General features: G+C 44.7%; 1 protein-coding gene across 1 annotated transcript in view; it reads right to left on the reverse strand.

Annotated features, from left to right (window-relative positions):
* Ly86 (lymphocyte antigen 86) overlaps window positions 1-13,543 on the reverse strand; it is a 50,215-nt gene extending 36,672 nt beyond the window's left edge. The window contains exon 1 of the mRNA XM_010622801.2: window positions 13,378-13,543. Coding sequence (XP_010621103.1) covers window positions 13,378-13,513 — 136 coding nt within the window. The 5' untranslated portion in view covers window positions 13,514-13,543. The remainder of the gene's footprint in view (window positions 1-13,377) is intronic.
* Between the last annotated feature and the right edge of the window lie 3,312 nt (window positions 13,544-16,855).

Consider the following 16,855-nt stretch of genomic DNA (forward strand, 5'->3'; position numbering starts at 1 on the left):
AAGACTCTCCTGGATTCTCCTGTTCCTGAAGCACAGGCTGCACATTAGTGGCTCCAGTGTTGTTTGTAGCTGTCAAATATATTTTGTTGTGCAATGTTTAAAAACACTTAGACTAGTCACCGTACTTATGAGTCAGGAGGCACCAACTTTGGCCTAGGAGATGTATTTCATTTGAAAAATTAGGAGATCAGGCATCTCAGGTCTCACAATCCCAAGGGGCAACCTGATGGAGCTGGAGAGCAGATTTCCCTCTAGAGGGACAGTTTTTATTGTGAATTATGACAGAGCCTCTCCATTCATTGTAGACGCTCCTTGATTTGTGATCAGGCTGAAGCCTGATAAACCAACCTGAACTGAAAATATCTGAAGTTGAAAATGCATTTGATACCTCTAACCCAACAAAATCCACAGTTTAGTGAGAGCAACATGATGTACATACAGCACTGCTTGTTTCCCTTCCTGGTTACTTAGTGCAGCCCAGCGGGGAGATCAAAATTACAAAATGAAAAGGATATTTCCACTATCTTCCTTCCTTCCCCCCTCTCCTCTCCCCCCCCTTTTATTTTCCATTTGCACTGAGTTACATACTTTTTTGGTTTTTAGAGACAGGGTCTCACTATGCAGTTGAGACTGTCCTGGAGCTCTCTGTGTATTCAGGCTGGTCTCTAACTCACAGTGATCCCCCTGCCTCACCCTCCCGAGTGCTGGAATTATAGGTATGCACCACCATGCCTGGCTACATCCTCAGCCTTTTTAAAAATGTTTGAGACAGGGTCTTGCAAAATCTCTAAATTGCCCAGCCTGGGCTGGAACTTGTGATCCTCTTGCCTTAGCCTCCCAGCATGCTGGATTCTTACAAAAATGAAGTTGATAGCCTTTGTCTTTTTCAACTTTGCTCTTTTCCTCTGGCATGGGTGAAATGTACAGGAAGTAACTGGCAGGACAGTAGCTATCGCCTTCTCTCATTCTTTCACTCCCTTGCTGCTATTTTCCAGAATGGTAAAGACCCACTGTGCCAGGAGGAAGCCCCGCTGAGATCAGGGGAATGCAAGGAGCCTCCTGCTCAGGGCTATGGTTATGGACTTAAATCTTGGACACATTTTTCTTAGGACCCTGGAGACTTGCCAGCAGGCCTGTGCCCTGTTCAACGCTTTTTGAAATAAACCAAGAGTGACTGGCAGTTGTCTCCTCAGGTATTTCTGAGAATGAGAACACTTACATACACATGAATTGTCTAATTTAGTCAGCATCTAAGCCCAGTGTGGAGGAAAACCTACTGTCCCCTCTGGAGCAATCTTCCTTCCTGTTCTCCACTCTACTAGAACTCCAAACAGCTCAATGTCATTTTTGAGTTTTTGGAGCCCCAGGGTGCCAGTCTTTCCTTCTGGAATATTCTCCATCCAGGGATCCAGAACCAGGCAGGTGATCCCAGTAGAGGGTGTGGGAGGAGTCAGTATTTATATGACTGGATCTGCCTGTGTGTTAGCAAGTTTTTCTACATTGGAGAAAAGCCCAGAAAATCAGACTGTTGGCAGCAAGCATTTGAGCTTTAGGGACCCAAGGCTGTTCGAGTCCTTACTGAAGCTCATCTTGTGGAAGAGTTTGCTTTCAATGGTCTATGAAAATAGAGTAGAACCTCCGTATCCATGGTTTCACTTTCTAAGGCTTCATTTACCACAATGGCCTGCAAATATTAAATGAAAAATTCCAGAAAGAAACAGGCATAAGTTTTAAACTGCACATGGTTCTGAGTTGTATAATGGGAAACCCATGCCATCCCATTCTGCTCCAGCTGAAATGTGAATCAGCCTTTTGTCCAGTGAATCCGTGCTGTATACCCTACCTTCCCATTGGTGACCTACTAACTTCCTCAGCTAGCGGACTGAGTCCTGTGGTATCTTAGTGCTGTTTGTCAAGTAGGCTTTATTCTACTTTGTAATGGGCCCAAGATGTAAGAATGGTGATATTAGTTATTGTTGTTAAACTCTTCCCATGTCTATGTATAAGTAAAATTTTATCATAGGATATAAGTATAGGCAAAACATAGTTTATATAGGGCTCAGTACTATTTATGGCTTTGGGCATCTACTGGGGATATATTCCAGCAGACAAAGGGGAATTATGTATGCCATTTCCATGGAAAGCCTACAGTAATAGTAGGTTTATGTAATTGTTGGTCTTTTTTATTTAACTGAGTCTCATGGTTCTTCTGTTGATGTAAAAGCTCTTGCTTTTAGGCTGTTGGGCAACAGGAGGTGGGAAAATCACCTCTAGAGGAGGGCTGCTTAGAAAGTGGCCCCTAGGCATATTGGAGATGTGGTATGAAGAGAAGGGTTTCTGTGGTATTTTTGACCTAAAATTGAATGAGTTCTCATAATGGTTTTCAAGCTTGAAGAGGAAGCACCTTGCTTGGGAGAATGCTACTGGCTTCTGCCACCAGCTGGTTTTGGGACCACGAATAGGAAAAATTGATTTTCTGGCTTGGAGATTCCTCTTCTCATTGGGAGGGGGCTTGGATTGAAACCTGGAAGCTCTGCGTGGCCTGGAGATTTCCCTATTCTAGAAGAGACCCTTTAGTCTGCCTGTGGTCAGGGCCTGGCGGGATGCTGACTTCTCCCTGTAGAATACCAGGGCCATCATGTGACAGCTTTCTCTTATGTGTATCCATGTGGTACACTGTCACAGCCTGTGGCACTGCCCTGTGGAACATCAAGCTGATGCTCAAGAGCTCTCGTGGGCATCTCAACTCAGGCTGGTAAATGCTGCCCTCCGCTCCACAGCTCTGAGACCTGGGAATTAGCAGACTGGAGTCTTCTGTGTCTCCCTTAGCCTTGGAATTGCACACAGGAAGTCCTGAATGACCTGCGACATTCCTTTGTTACAGAAAATGGCTAGACAGGGAGGAGAAACTCCAGCACCCCCTCTTTGCTGATTGGGGTGAGCAGCATTAACAATCCCAGGCAGCTTTTGGAAACAGGAATAAAAACAGCATCTACGGTTTTGAGCTCTTGAAACCTCTCCTCTTGTGACTCCGTCTCTTAGAATTACTTAACAGACATGTCTGGGTGATAACAAAGAAGAAGAAAACTGGGTTACATCCTAAGCACTAGATGTGCATAAAACTGCGTCCTTAGTTATTTGGAAATTCAGAATGTTTCTAGCCATATGGCTAGACCAGAGAGAATTTTGTGGTTTACTCTATCTTTGTAAGCAAGTAGGAGTAAGGACAAAGTGTTGTGAATGAGCCAAATAGTCTTGGGAAAAATAGAACAGGAGGACTAATCAGCTCAATTGGTCCTACATAAAAATTCAAGTAGAACAATGGACCCAGTCAGATCAGTATTAGTAACTGCATAAAATATACAAGTAAAAAGAGCATACTATGTTCCAAGATGGCGGGTTGGCTAAATATTGTTAAAGCTGTGTCTTAACTATGCAGACCACCATCTCTGAAGGGCCCCTCTGATTATACATTAAGATGACCCCAGGAGATGTAAGTGTCCAAGGTGGCCCACACAAGAGGTCAAGGTACAGTAATGGTAGGATGGTGAGTTACAAGACATTAACTTAGCAAAACACAGACACCATATTATTTGGGGAAAAAGTGGAGAGGCCTTATGGAAGGAAGCGCTTAAAAGGTATTAAAGGTGTAGTAGGCAATATTTAAGTAAAAAAAAAAATTCAGTGTGCTGATGGCACAGCCCAGAATCAATTGCTTTGTAATTTAACATCTGCATCCTCAGCTGATCTGAGGTGAGAATTTTTATCTTTGATGTGGAACCTACTAGACTCATAGGAAAATGCTGAAATACATTATCACCTTACCCTCAGGAAAGTGTAAGAGCTATAGGTAAGATTATATGCAAAGATGGTACAGAAATGCATTTAAACCCATAGAATCAATATTTTGAAATGAGTTTAAGAAAAAATAATAAGTGAAGTGATTTTGTGATGATTTGATTGTACTTTGTCTACCATGCAAGGTTTAAAGCAATCAAGAGAAGTCTGCTATATCTAATTAAATGTTTAAGACAATTCTGTTAATAAATTTGGGGTGGGGCTGGGGATTTAGCTCCGCAGTTCAGTGGCCTGTCTTGCAAGTGCAAGGACCCGAGTTCAATCCCCAGTACCCCCCAAAAAATATTGGGGGCAAAGATGTGTATGTTGGTATAAATGATTTGCTAAAAAATGTTTTGATATAGTAGTTGAGGAAGTAGCATTTAATTGTTTAAACAGAGCAGAAGAGTAGCCTGTGCACTGAGACATCCTGAGAAGCCCAATAAATAGAGAGGTCCCAGCCATGGGAAAGGATTCTCTGGGTTAACAGTCAAAGGGAACCCTGCTCCCCTAGTCTGGCTTCCTCAGTGCAGCTGGTACAGTTTCCATTTGGTCAGAAGGGGAGACACATGTCAGGTTTCAAATAAGGGAGCCCTTGGAAGCTACTCTTGCTGAACAAGCAGCTTGTGTGAATCCTAAGATACAGATTGTGCTGGGGAAGGCCCAGGGATTTCTGGGCTGGAAGTCCATTTCTTTGTCCTGCTAGCAGTTGGTGTGTTCTCAGGTGCAGAGGCACATCATAGCACAGTGCTCAGGATTTCAAGAAAGGACACACGGTGATGCCTCCTTGGGTTCCGGCCCAGGGGCTGACATGGTGTCCACCGCATGTGAATTACTCATTGGCCTCACACAGTCAAGCAAATAAGTTTGCCGTTTGTCCTCAACATACTACTTCTGCTGTGATTCTCCAGTACTCTGGGATAAAGTTCTGGATCAGGGATGTGGACTATTGCCTTATAGGGCATCCCAGGAAATACACAATGTCCTGTTAGATGACGTGCAGTTCCTCAGTGGTCACTCTGTCAATGCAATTCCCACCTTTTGCTAGGTGTCAGAGGGAGCACCCTTCGTTTGGTGTCTTCCAGCTGCCTTTGTCCTCTGTTCCTGGAAGTTCCCTGTCTCTGGAAGCTTGCTCCCTGCTGGGCTCTGCCAGCTCTTTCATTTTTGCCAGCTGGAGCTTGGAATGGGCTCTTTCACCTCTGTTTTCCACATCTTCTGTTCGTCCTCCCACACCTCCCCCTTCTGCAGGCCTGGGTCTGAAGCTGTGCCCAGGACCCACACAGGCAGCTGCTTTTGGAATGTGCTGTGAGTGCTATGGCTTTTACAAAAACAAAAAGACAGTTGCTGGGTTGGAGGACAGCCCTCCTCCACCTCTGCCTCTCAATGGATTATCCCCCAAGATGTGAACAGAGCTGGTTACCCATGGGGATTTAGTCTGAGTAGGGGAAAGGCAATGAACAGCATTTTGGAAGCAACTTCCTGGCTGCAGAACAAGCTTCTTCAGACTCACACTCTTGGCTTTCTTCCTTCTATAGGTCCCTATTCGCTAAGTTGCTTAGCATCTCATTCAAAAAGTGGTTAGGAGAATTAGCACTGCTTCAGAGGTTCACCTGCACAACAGTTACGGCCAAATGGAAACTGGGAGGATCCAGGGGCCAGGTCCCCCAAACACATCCCTACAGGGTTTGCTTCCCTTACAGAGCCAGTTCCTGTTCCACTAGCACTTAAAAAATCTGCATCTCAGTGTTGACACACTCATATTTCTTCATCAACTTCCTGTCTTTAAATAAGAGCCCAAAAGCCTGCCCTGCTCCAGACAGTCTGCTGTTCAATCCTGTGTGCCCGAAGCTATAGCCTTGGGATCACGTCTGTGTCTCTCTGGGTGTGTGTCTGTTTTTCCTTAAGTGTAGTTTTCTAATCCTGTTTATCTGTGAAAATAAACTAAGGGAGAAATTGCTTTCTGTGTGAGATATTTAAAAGTATTGCTTAATTATAATTTGGCCTGTGATTTTTTATGTTGTTTCTTTTGTGTTTGTTTTATGCTCCATTTAATTCAGAATTATGAAGTTCTGAGGAAAATAGTTGCTTTATTCTCCATCCTTTTCCTCCCAGGATGAGCCTTAAACATTTTCTATAAATATTTTCTCAATCTGCTCTGTGGCCAGGCCATTGTAGTTTTCTCTCTATTTTGGACCTGTTGCCCACATTGTCTGATTAATTATCCTATTTGACTACCTTGATGGATTATACAAGTGCACCTGACTTGATTTAGACTTTGTAACTAAAGAGTTTCTTTGGGGGGTCAGATAAATTGCCTGCCTGGTAGCAAACTTTGGCAACACATGAAAGTTATTTAAGCAAATGTGGACAAGGCTGATTGCCTTCAAGGACAGGAGAGCAGGTGCTGGTTCCAAGTTTGAAGCATGGTGACCAAGTGTGTCATGGTAACTTGACCCTGGAAACTCCCAGAGGCTAACGAGAGCCCATGAGATCACCTGAAGTAAGTCTCCCTTCCCTGCCCCACTCACCAACTACTTGGTAGAGGAAATTTTGTCATATATGGGAAATGGTCTTTCGTTTTAGTCACCTTTTCATTGCTGTGACAAAGTATGTGGGAAAATTAAGGGAGGAAAGGTTTATTTTGGCTCATGGTTCCAGAGTTTTCAATCAGTGGTCAGTTGGTTCCATTGTTGTGGGCAGAACATTATGCCGGAAGAGCTCAGTGGAGCAAAATTACTCCATCTCATGGCAGCTGGAAAGCAGAGAGAGGAAAAGAGGCAGAGAAAGGGCTGGGCCCCAGATAGTCTCCAAGGTCAGCCCCCTGGCCCACCCTCTTTCACCCTTGTCCTACCTCCTCTTCCTATCACTTCCTAATGACGCTGTCACATTATGCGCTCATTGCTGGATTAATCCAGTGATGAATTTATTTATTTATTTATTTATTTTTGGTACTGGGATTGAACTCAGGTCCTTAAGCTTGTGAGGCAGGCACCGGAACCACGGAGCTAAATCCCCGGCTCATCTAGTGATGAATTTAGAGCCCTTAGGATCCATTCACTTCCCATAAGCTCACCAGAAACCAAGTCTTCAACATAATGAGGCCTCTGGGGGAACATTTCAGGCCCAAATCTTGACAACTTCTTTATGAAATAAATATGCCAACTGCATGGAAGAACTTTGACTGTAAAAGACACTGTTGTACTGATAAAAGAATGATCCTCATTTACTTCTTTATTTGGATTGGGGGATACGTCATTTCCAGGCACCACCTTGCAGCGAGAGGTAATGTGGTACACATGGTTGAAGGATGTAGATGCAGTGGTCCTTCTCTCTGGCTGCTGCAGGGCCTAATGGATGCTTGGGAAAGGAGGGCCAAACTGGATTATATCTGAAGGTGTCTAGAGACCAGCAGGACAGGGAGAGAGGGTGGCAGAGAAGGGAAGCCACCCTGCAATTGGAAGACATAGCTTGTTGCTCCTTTCTTCCCCTTTCTCTTTTTGTTCCTCTTTCATCTGCATCTCTTTATCTTCCCTCTCTTTCTCCTCTTCACCCCCGCCATGGCATCTTCCAGGTCTCTTCCTTCGTTGCTAGTCCACAGAGTTCTTGGGGTTTTTACCTTATCAAAGTGTTTATTCTTGAGCTTTGTCTTTCCCTGTTCACATTCTTTGTTTGAATGCTTAATACGCATACACCATAAGGAAAGTGGGAAGGGTAGGGGAAAGGTAATAAGGGAAAGGAAAAAAATAGGAGAAAATGAAAAAATGGAAATAAAATGTTTGTAAATGGGGAGGGGAGGAGGGGGTGAAGGGAGGGCAGGGACAAGGGGAAAAAATGAGAACCAAGACCTGTCATGTAAAGGTACAAGATCACAATAATGAATGTAATTGTACTGTATACCTAAAATGTACCAATAAACTCAATGAGGAAAAAGAAAAAACTAAAAAAATATGCATACACCTTTGTATCTACATCTAGCAAATGGAAATAAATATCCTACCTACCTCAATGGCCTATATATAAGTTAAATGAGGCCTTATAAATGGAAGGGCTTTGTAACTTTTAAAATGACACATAGATGGAAGAGATTATTATGAAATGATCATTTTATTAAAGGAATCCTGCACATTCCTTGTAATCATGGTGGTTTGGAGATCAAGTTTACTCATCCATGGAGTCTCTCTATGGGTTGAATTATCTAGAAGATCCAGAAATAGGCTATGATCAGACAAATATATTGAGAGATTCTTTCCTACCACTGGCCAACTGTTTTTATAAAGGTCCAGATGGTTATTATTTAGGCTGTGTGGGCCATATAGTCAAGGTCATACTACTCTGCTTTGCCATTGCCGCACAAGAACTGCCATAGATAATACATAACAGAATAAACATAGCTATGTTCCAAGAAAATTTTATTTATGGGTGCACGAATATGAATTTCATATAATTTCCATGCATAACAGTGTTATAGCTTGGATTATAAATATCCCCCAAAGGCCTGTGTGTTAAAAGCTTGGTCCCCAGCTTAGCATTCTTGGGAGTAAATGGTGAAACTTTAACAGCTGAGACTTAGGGGGAGGAAGTTAGGTCATTGGGGGTGTGCCTTCAGAGGGATGTGGGACCTTGCTCTCTTGCTTTTTCACTTTTCCATTTCTTGGCCACATTCTCTTGCTGTAGCATGTAGCCTTGCCACAGGCTCAAAAGCAATGAGATCAGCTAATCATGGACAGCAACCTGTAACACTATAAGCCAAATAAACCTTTTCCTTTTGTAAGTCAGCCATGTCAGGTATTTGTTCTAGTGATGGAAAGCTGACAAAGAAATGCAGATTTCTTTAATCATTAGAAAATGTGGAAACCATTTTTAGCTCATAGGCCTTATGAGAAACAGGCAGCAAGTGGGACTGGAACTATAGCTTGCAGGCACCTGTCTTAGACCACAATCACGAACCACTTACATGGTAAGGCTGTCATCAGTGTCAGAGAAACCAAAAGGATACCCAGAGTCATTTAGGATGTGTCACAGGCCTGTTACTATTTATGACTCTCTTCTCTGCCTGGTCAATGTCAAAACATGTTAAATGTTAAGATTAAGGTCTAAGCCGGGTTGGTGGTGCACGCTTGTAATCCCAGCACTTGAGAGGCTGAGGCAGGAGGATCACTGTGAGTTTGAGACCAGCCTGGGCTACATAGTGAGTTCCAGGTCAATCTCAACTACAGAGTGAGACCCTGTCTCAAAAAAAAAAAAAAAAAAAGAAAAAAACAACAAAAAAGAAGATTAAGGTCTACACTTGAGCCTCTTGCTGGAAAATGCAACTGAGTTTTCTGCCATTCAATCCTTATCAAAGCATCATAAATGGAAAGCACAACAGTAGCAATAGCAATAGTTACAGAGAATTTCTCAAAGAAAATAGGACCCACACATTCCCATAGATAATCTAACTTTCTCCCTTGAATATGTCAGAATGCTGGAGTCATGAAGGTTCTGCGGTCACCCTTTGTGGAATCTTTCCTGGCTCTGGGCCCTTGTATACACTGAGTAGCTGCATGAGACACCACAGATATGAGTCACTGACATTTTCTAGGGATGCGGTCTGGGATGGCATCCTCTCTGGGGATAAATTTCTTTTGTCATTTATCTCATTCAGTGTCAGGAAAAGCTGCAAATGTAATTTAACTGGTTTTATTTTAAAAACAATGTCATTTCCTTTTTTAAAAATTTGGTGTCAAGTTTATAGACAAATATATCTCTAGCGATTATAAAATGCCTTACCAATCCATTAGCGACAAATATTTATCAAGCACATAGTATATGCTGAGCACTTTTCATGCATTGCTTCTCATTTAATCTTCACACAGTCATGTGAAGTAGGTAAAATATTTTTCCTGCTGTAGCAGGCTCCTAATAGTCCCCAAAGAGATCTGTGTCCTGGTCCCAAGAATCTGTGATGCAACCTTACATGGCCAGAGGGACTTCCCGTACCTTCTTAAGAGTCTTGAGTTGGGGAAGATTACCTTACTCACATGCGTCCTTGTAGGAGGAAAGATTGGACATAGAACAAGAGGACAATGTGAAAACTGAAGCACAGTGCTATGCTGCTGGCTTTGAGGACAAAGGAAGAGGCCATGAACCTGGGAATGCAACTATTCAAGGCAGAAAAGATAAATAAATTGATTCTCCCTTAGGACTGTTGAGGAAGTGAGGCCCAACTAACAGCTTAACCACTCAAACAAACTGATCTCAAGCTTCAGACCCCTGGAGCTCTGAGAGGATAAATGTACATTAAGGCTCTGAGCAAAAACTTGTTATAGCCACAAGAGGAAACTAAGGACTCGCCTTACAAACAAGACTAACAGATCTAGAGAGTATTGATTGCCCAAGAGTTTGCTTGAGGCTGGCTGACTCTAAACCCTGAGCTCTTATTCATCATGTTTCCTCATCTGTTACATGGTCCTGAACTCCCTCTTTTTCATTCTCTTGACTCAATTCAAGCTACAGTAACAATTGCCATAGATAGACTCAGTGGCTTAAACAACAAACATGATTTCTCATAGTTCTGGAGGCTGGAAGTCTGAGATCGGGGTGCCATGGGTTGTGCTCTTGATGTGAGCACTCTGGGGCCCCTTTTGTAAGGGTGCTAATCCCATTCCTGCAGGCTTTATCCATGCGACCTACTGTAGGTGAGGATAGCAGGTCAATTTGGGGTGGACACAAACATAGTCTATAACACCTTCCCTTACCCTGTCCCTCACTTTGCTTCTCCATTTCTGGAATCCTCCTTTTATTTTTGTATACTCAAAATAGCTTATAAATAAATATATTGGTAAGCATCTGTGGCATGTTCCTGGGCTCTGTATTATCTTAAGATTTAGTGAGCTGAATGTGCCTGAATACTTTTTTCCACCTTGTGCTTTGATAAAGACCATGGATCCCTTCTGCAGCGCTGAAAGTTAGATGGGGCAGGACTTCTGCTTTTGCAAAAAATGTGCTCACTTCCTGGTTAGTATGGAGAGCCCAGAAACTATTAATGAAGTTCCTTCTTTCTCCTCAAGGACTTTTGCATTATTCTGAACAGTTTCTGCCCTAGGGTCTCCTTCTGCAGTGCCACACTGACATTACAAAATAAGAGAAGCCACAAAAGAAGCCCACGGCCTAGGAAGTAGTAGGTCCTTTATTTTGTCAGGTGGCCCTGCCTGGTCTGGGTGCATAGCAGGATTCTAGAAGCCCTGAGGATGAAGAGTGCCTGAATGCCAGGCTGGCAGTGTCACAGCAGGCAGCATCTGCACTATGAAATCAGTGTCTCCCTGAGAACCCAGGAGCCACAGGGGCTCATCTCTTCCAGGTGCAGCCATTTGGTCCTCACCAGATGGACTCTCGGGAGATAGGGCAGGGTCCACCCTGCAGAAGTTCCTAGGACCCTCTGCGCCTTTCTGCAGCTCCCCACACGTACCAAAGATTCTCCTGGATTTTAAGGCTGTTGAAATGCTGCTAGCATGGCCTCTCATGGTACTTTCTGGAAGTGTCACTTTTCCTGGCTACAAACTCTATTTCCAGCCACAAATAGCTTCTGTTCCAACATCCATGATCCAGTTGGCTAAGGGAAGGGTCTTTCTGACAGGCAGTGTCTCCAATGCTCAAGAGAGGCAAATCTCTGCCCACATTTCCACTTCATTTCCCAGCCCTTGTCATGCAGCTCTTGCTGAGTCCACTGAGTCTCTGTCCCCTGCCCTTTGTACTCGCTGCTCTCCTCACCTTGCCTGTCCTTCCTCTGCTCTGTGTGGCCTTGTGGCAAAGCTCTAGAGAGCAGGAACATTCGGAGCATGGGTTCTGGAGCCAGGCAGGCCTGGCATCAGTTTAATTCTACAAATATATGCTCAGTGCCTTTCTTCTCCAAACCCCTTGGGGTGTGGTTCCATCACCATTAGCTGTGCGGTCTGGAGAAAGTTACCAAACATCTCTAACCCTCAGTTTATACATCTGTAAAGCAAGCACAAGCATAGCAATGCCTGGCACACATGAGCAAGTGCTGTATGAGCATGGGACATCATCATCCCCATTTCTGTCATTCTTTAAGCTTCAACGTAACGATTTCTTCCCTGATAGATTTAGACACCAATCTCACGCTCATCTGACCGCTATATCCCTTGGTACACGTGCCTGGCTCCGTGACAGTCTGTATCAGTGTTTCATGCTCACCCTCCCACCACCCTCGGGAGAGGACTATGGCTCTTCCAGCTCTTATTTCTAGTGCCTGGAGCACGGCTCCTCCACAGAGTGGCTTCGCCTCCAGAGGGAAGCCCCAGCCCCAGTGCACGGGGGAATCTGTCCTTGGTCTTTCCCAATGTCCCCAGCCTTCAGGCTCTGCCGCCAGTGAGTGGAAAGGACACACCAGGCTCAGCTGGGGTCTGAGGATGAGTCTGGGTGACAGATTCATCACAACCAGTTTTTACACGAGGATGAATTGGAGAGACAAGAACTGACCAGCTGGGCACCTGAGGTCTTGTTACGGTCTCACACCTACCACATATGGGATGCCAGCCCTCTGTGCGTCCTGTCCCCATGGGACAAGCAAGAGTGACAAAATTAGCACTTCAACTACACACCCATTTCCTTTTCATTCTTTGGCTTGTTTTTAATGTTTTATGCACTTCAAGGTCCCTCCTTCTTACAGGAGTAGAACAAGCCCTGAAATGGCCCTGGAAGCCAGATTGGCCACCAGACCCCCTGGGCCAGTTCTTGTCTGGCAACCATTGAAGCCAGCTGTGAGCCCCAGGGTCTGGTCTTCATTACTCCCCAGCTTAGAGCGGGCCAGCCTGGGTGCTCAAATGACATTTTCTCTCCACCCGCTTCAAGTCCCCAGCATTTCACCCTCCAAACTGTCAGATTTCACAGTGCAGTGCCCAATCTACTTCTGAGGCCAGAGTCCTCTCATTTTGATCACCCACATGGTGTCCTACCTCCCAACAGGTCAGTCCCATTAGGCTTACAACCCCAACACATGCTTTCAAGGGGACACATTTCAATCACAGCCCTCACATCCATCATCTTTGGCGCTATCGAAAAGCCCTGTGCTGACGCCTCCTCTGGGCTGCTTGAAAATTAACGGGAGACATTGCTGCCCCAGGAGCTCTGGAAGTGGCTCAGAAGGATGGGAATCTTTGGACCAAGGTCACTTTTTCATCCAACTTACAAGCTAAACATCCTGGAAAGCTAGCCCAGGGGTACAGTTTTGGGGAAAAGGTCTGTTGGAGGCATCTTTTCCCAATTTTCCTCATTTAGGAGTTTCCTTGATCATTTTGGCTTTCTTCTGGGCATGGTGATATTATTTGTGAATGACTATATTTAGACTCCTTATGCTGCTGTGTCATGAGGCTCTCCTCCCTCTCCAGCTCTTCCTCCCCAGGGTGCCCCATGGTCCTCACAGGTGGACATGCTCACCCCTTATCCCCTTTCCCTTCTCTGTTTCTACACTAACCACTCAAGTAGCCCTGTCTGCTCGCCTTCCTTTCCCCACAAGCACAGGGGCCCTTGGGAAGCCCTTACCGCAGCTCTGGTAGAGCACTTCCAAGCCCTCGTTCCTGCAGGCTGTGTGTGTGGGCCACGCTGTGTCTGCGGCCGGGCCACCGCTGCCAGGAGAAATCAGGGTCCACACAAGGAGGGTGGTGGTGAACCTGGTCATAGTGAGGTTCTGTGTGTGACCAACTGAGAAACAGCAGGCACAATCTCAAGGCTCACAAGCCCTTCCTCTCCCCTCACGAAGGGGTGACGTGTCCAGTTTCACTTCTCAAATCATAGGCTCCTGGGCACCCACCGTGATGCCAAAGGCAGTGACTGGCTAGATTTGAATACAGTTCCCAGGACCCTCAGCATTTGGAGTCAGAGTAAGGCTGGTCTGGGTCTGGGGAAGATTGGCTTTTGACTCTTTTGTGGGGACAGGGCTAGTGAAGGACATATGAACGTGGGCCCCAGCTCCTCACAACAGACTCCTAGAACCCCTGCTCCTAGGAAAGATAAGTCACAGGCCCCCATGTGCTTTGTATCTGCAGCCTCAGGGCCCCGACAGCTCCTGCTATGCACTGTGAGCTGGGGGCCCAGCTGGGGCCAGTGGCAGCATCTGCCACTTGGAGGGCTTCAGAAGGACATTTGGATCCTGGAATGGGGCTTCTGCCTGTCCCCAGGCTTTGGCTTCACTGTTGGGTTGGGATTTCAGCAGTGGGCTGCAGAACGAGGTCTTGCTTTGGGAATAGCAGCTGTGGTCTCTGGAGACAGGGTGTGGGGAGGAGTCCTGAGAAGGAAGCCCTGAGCTATTTCTGGATTTGGCTTGGCGGAAGGAGGTGACAGGGTCAGAAGGCAAGGCCTCCCTGTTAGAGGCAGTTTAACTGCCTGGTTATTGGTGAGATCATTAATGGCACATCCCATTGTCTTTGTGAAGCTGAGATGCTTCTCTGTCTCCCTGGACCACTGCTGTCCTGGTTGGGGACAGCACAGTCTCCATCCCTCCCCACCCCAGCTCCACCTTTGTTTAAGACAACCAGAGACTGGCCTAGGCCATCGGAGTCTAGCAGTGGCAGAGAGTGCCACTTCTCCTGGCAGAACCGTGGTCCTCCTAGCTCACTAAGTCGATTGACTATTTCTGTTAATGGTGAACAGGAATTAAAATCACCTTAAAGACTTTTTTTTTTGTTAGTAGATCGAATTTAGTTACCAATGAGGTTAAACAAATACATTTAATTAATGGGTAGATAGCTCAGATTTCTTGGACAATATCAGGGAGTGGCAGTTTGGGGGAAAGGACAAGTCGACACTGATTTGTCTGAAGAGTACCAGTCTGCGTGTAAGCTCAGCCATGCTGGTCCGACAGTGGTTATCCTAGTGCGATCCAGGGAGGTGACCACATAGTCACGACCAGGGTTTTGTGAACACAGACTGTATGATGGCTTTCCCTGTCCTAGAGTTTCTGATCCAGTAGGTCAGGGCCAACCTGGGAACTCTATCTCTAAAGTGTTCCCAGGTGAGAAAGTTGGGGAAGTCACAGTTTGGAGATCTCTGCTATGAGTCACAGGATTTGGTTTTTGGAATGTATTATACAGGGTGCAGTGTGACATTTCAATTCATGGACATGATAAGTTAAGATCAGTTAAGGGTAATCAGTGTATCCATCACCGCCAACATCACTTTGTGGTAGAAAAATTCAAAATCCTCTTCTACTAGCTATTTTTGAAATTCACAGTTAACTGATATCACCCTAATTACTATCCTGCCCTATAAGACACTATGCATTGTTCCTTATATGTGACAGCACCTCTGTATCTATTAACCATGCTCTCTTTTCCTCCTCCCCTACTTCCAAGGTAACTACTGTTCTACTCCCTGCTTCTATAGGATCAACACTTTAGCTTTTGCACACAGGTGAGAACATGTAGTATGTGTTTTTCTGTGCCTGACTTATTTCTCTTAACATGTTGTCTAGTTCCATCCATGTTGCTGCAAATGAGAGAATTTCATTTTTTATAGCTGAATAATATTCCATTGAGATTGTATGATTTTAAAAAAAGATTAATAAAATGTTATTTTTGTATGATAGATGGCATTTTATATGATAATAGTATATCCATATAGGACAAAAGAATAAGCAGTTTTTTCCCGTAAGGATTGTTCCTTATTTGTTCTGTGTACTGAAAACCAGGATTTGACTAAAATAACTAGTTACAGCTCCTCTGTTTCAGAAATCAATCCATAAGGTTGTCATTGGATCTATTATGACTTGAATCTTAGGTCCAAATGTCTAGTTCCCAGCAGGCCCTTGAGCTAAAGGCTTGGTATCCAGCCTTTGTGCTAGTGGGAGGTGGGGCCTCTTGGGAGGCAGGGCCTCATGGGAGGATGTTAGGTCATTAGCAGTGTGCAGTGGAAGGAGGTGTTTAGACCCCTGGTCCTTCTCTCTTTTTTTTTGCTTCCTGGCTGCCACAAGGTGAGCAGATTTCCTCTGTCATGTCCTGTGCCATGATGTGTGGTCTTCACACAGGCTCCAAAGCTATGGAGCCAAGTGACTATGGACTGAAACTTTTGCAGCTATTGAGCCAAGAAGAATTTTTCCTTTTTAAGTTGTTTATCTCAATTATTTAGTCACAGTGACAGAAAGTTGACTAATGTAAAACTTTAACCAGAAGTCCTATAAAGACAGCAAAAACAACCTTTGAGAATTTCCTGTTCCCTATGGAATAAAATTATGATCAGTTTATGATTATTATTTTAAATATGAGTATGTATATGTAAATGGCAATCAGACATATTGGAAGGTTCAGATGTTGACCTCCAGTTCTTTAGCAAGTTGAGACTAAAAACTTGTGTCTTTGGTTTCCTCTGTATTACTCTTCTGCCCTTTTGACTGTCTGCTTCCTCTGTGTCTCACATTTCTCTTTTCATAGAGGTTAGATTGGGGATGGTGTCTCTCTGTTCCTTTAGGGTGTGACCACTAATCCTTACATATTGTCTTTACTGAACGAAGAGACATCTAGCACCTTAGTAGAGCATGCTCCAGGGTGTGTCTGGTTGGGTACGATATGTGATCCCCTCCTGCAGATCTCTGGTACTGGTCCCCTACTCTGCTCCCTGATGGTCATTAACTAAGTGGCTTTGCTCTGCCATACCCTCCCACCATGATGTTCTTGCCTTGGAGACAGGTGACTATGGACTGAATCTCCCCAAACTGTGAGCTAAATTAAACCTTTCCTCCTTTAAGTTGTGAGTATCAGGTGATGTACCCAGGAATAGGAACGCTAATATACAGGGTAAAAATGTTACTAAAATGGCTGTCACTGGGAGCACTCCTAAGGAGAAAACTCCTGTGCTTAAGAAAACACATAAAGTGTTTTGAGGAATCTCCACACTGATTTCCACAGTGGTTGCACCAGTCTGCAGTCCCACCAACAGCAAAGAAGCATTCCTTCCCCCCAACAGTCCCACTTGTGTTTGTTATTGGTTGATTTTTGATAACAGCCATTCTTTCTGGAGTGAGATGGAA

The sequence above is a fragment of the Fukomys damarensis genome, unplaced genomic scaffold (genome assembly GCF_012274545.1).
Source record: "Fukomys damarensis isolate Sample0158 unplaced genomic scaffold, DMR_v1.0_HiC HiC_scaffold_10, whole genome shotgun sequence".
Taxonomy (NCBI): Eukaryota; Metazoa; Chordata; class Mammalia; order Rodentia; family Bathyergidae; genus Fukomys; species Fukomys damarensis.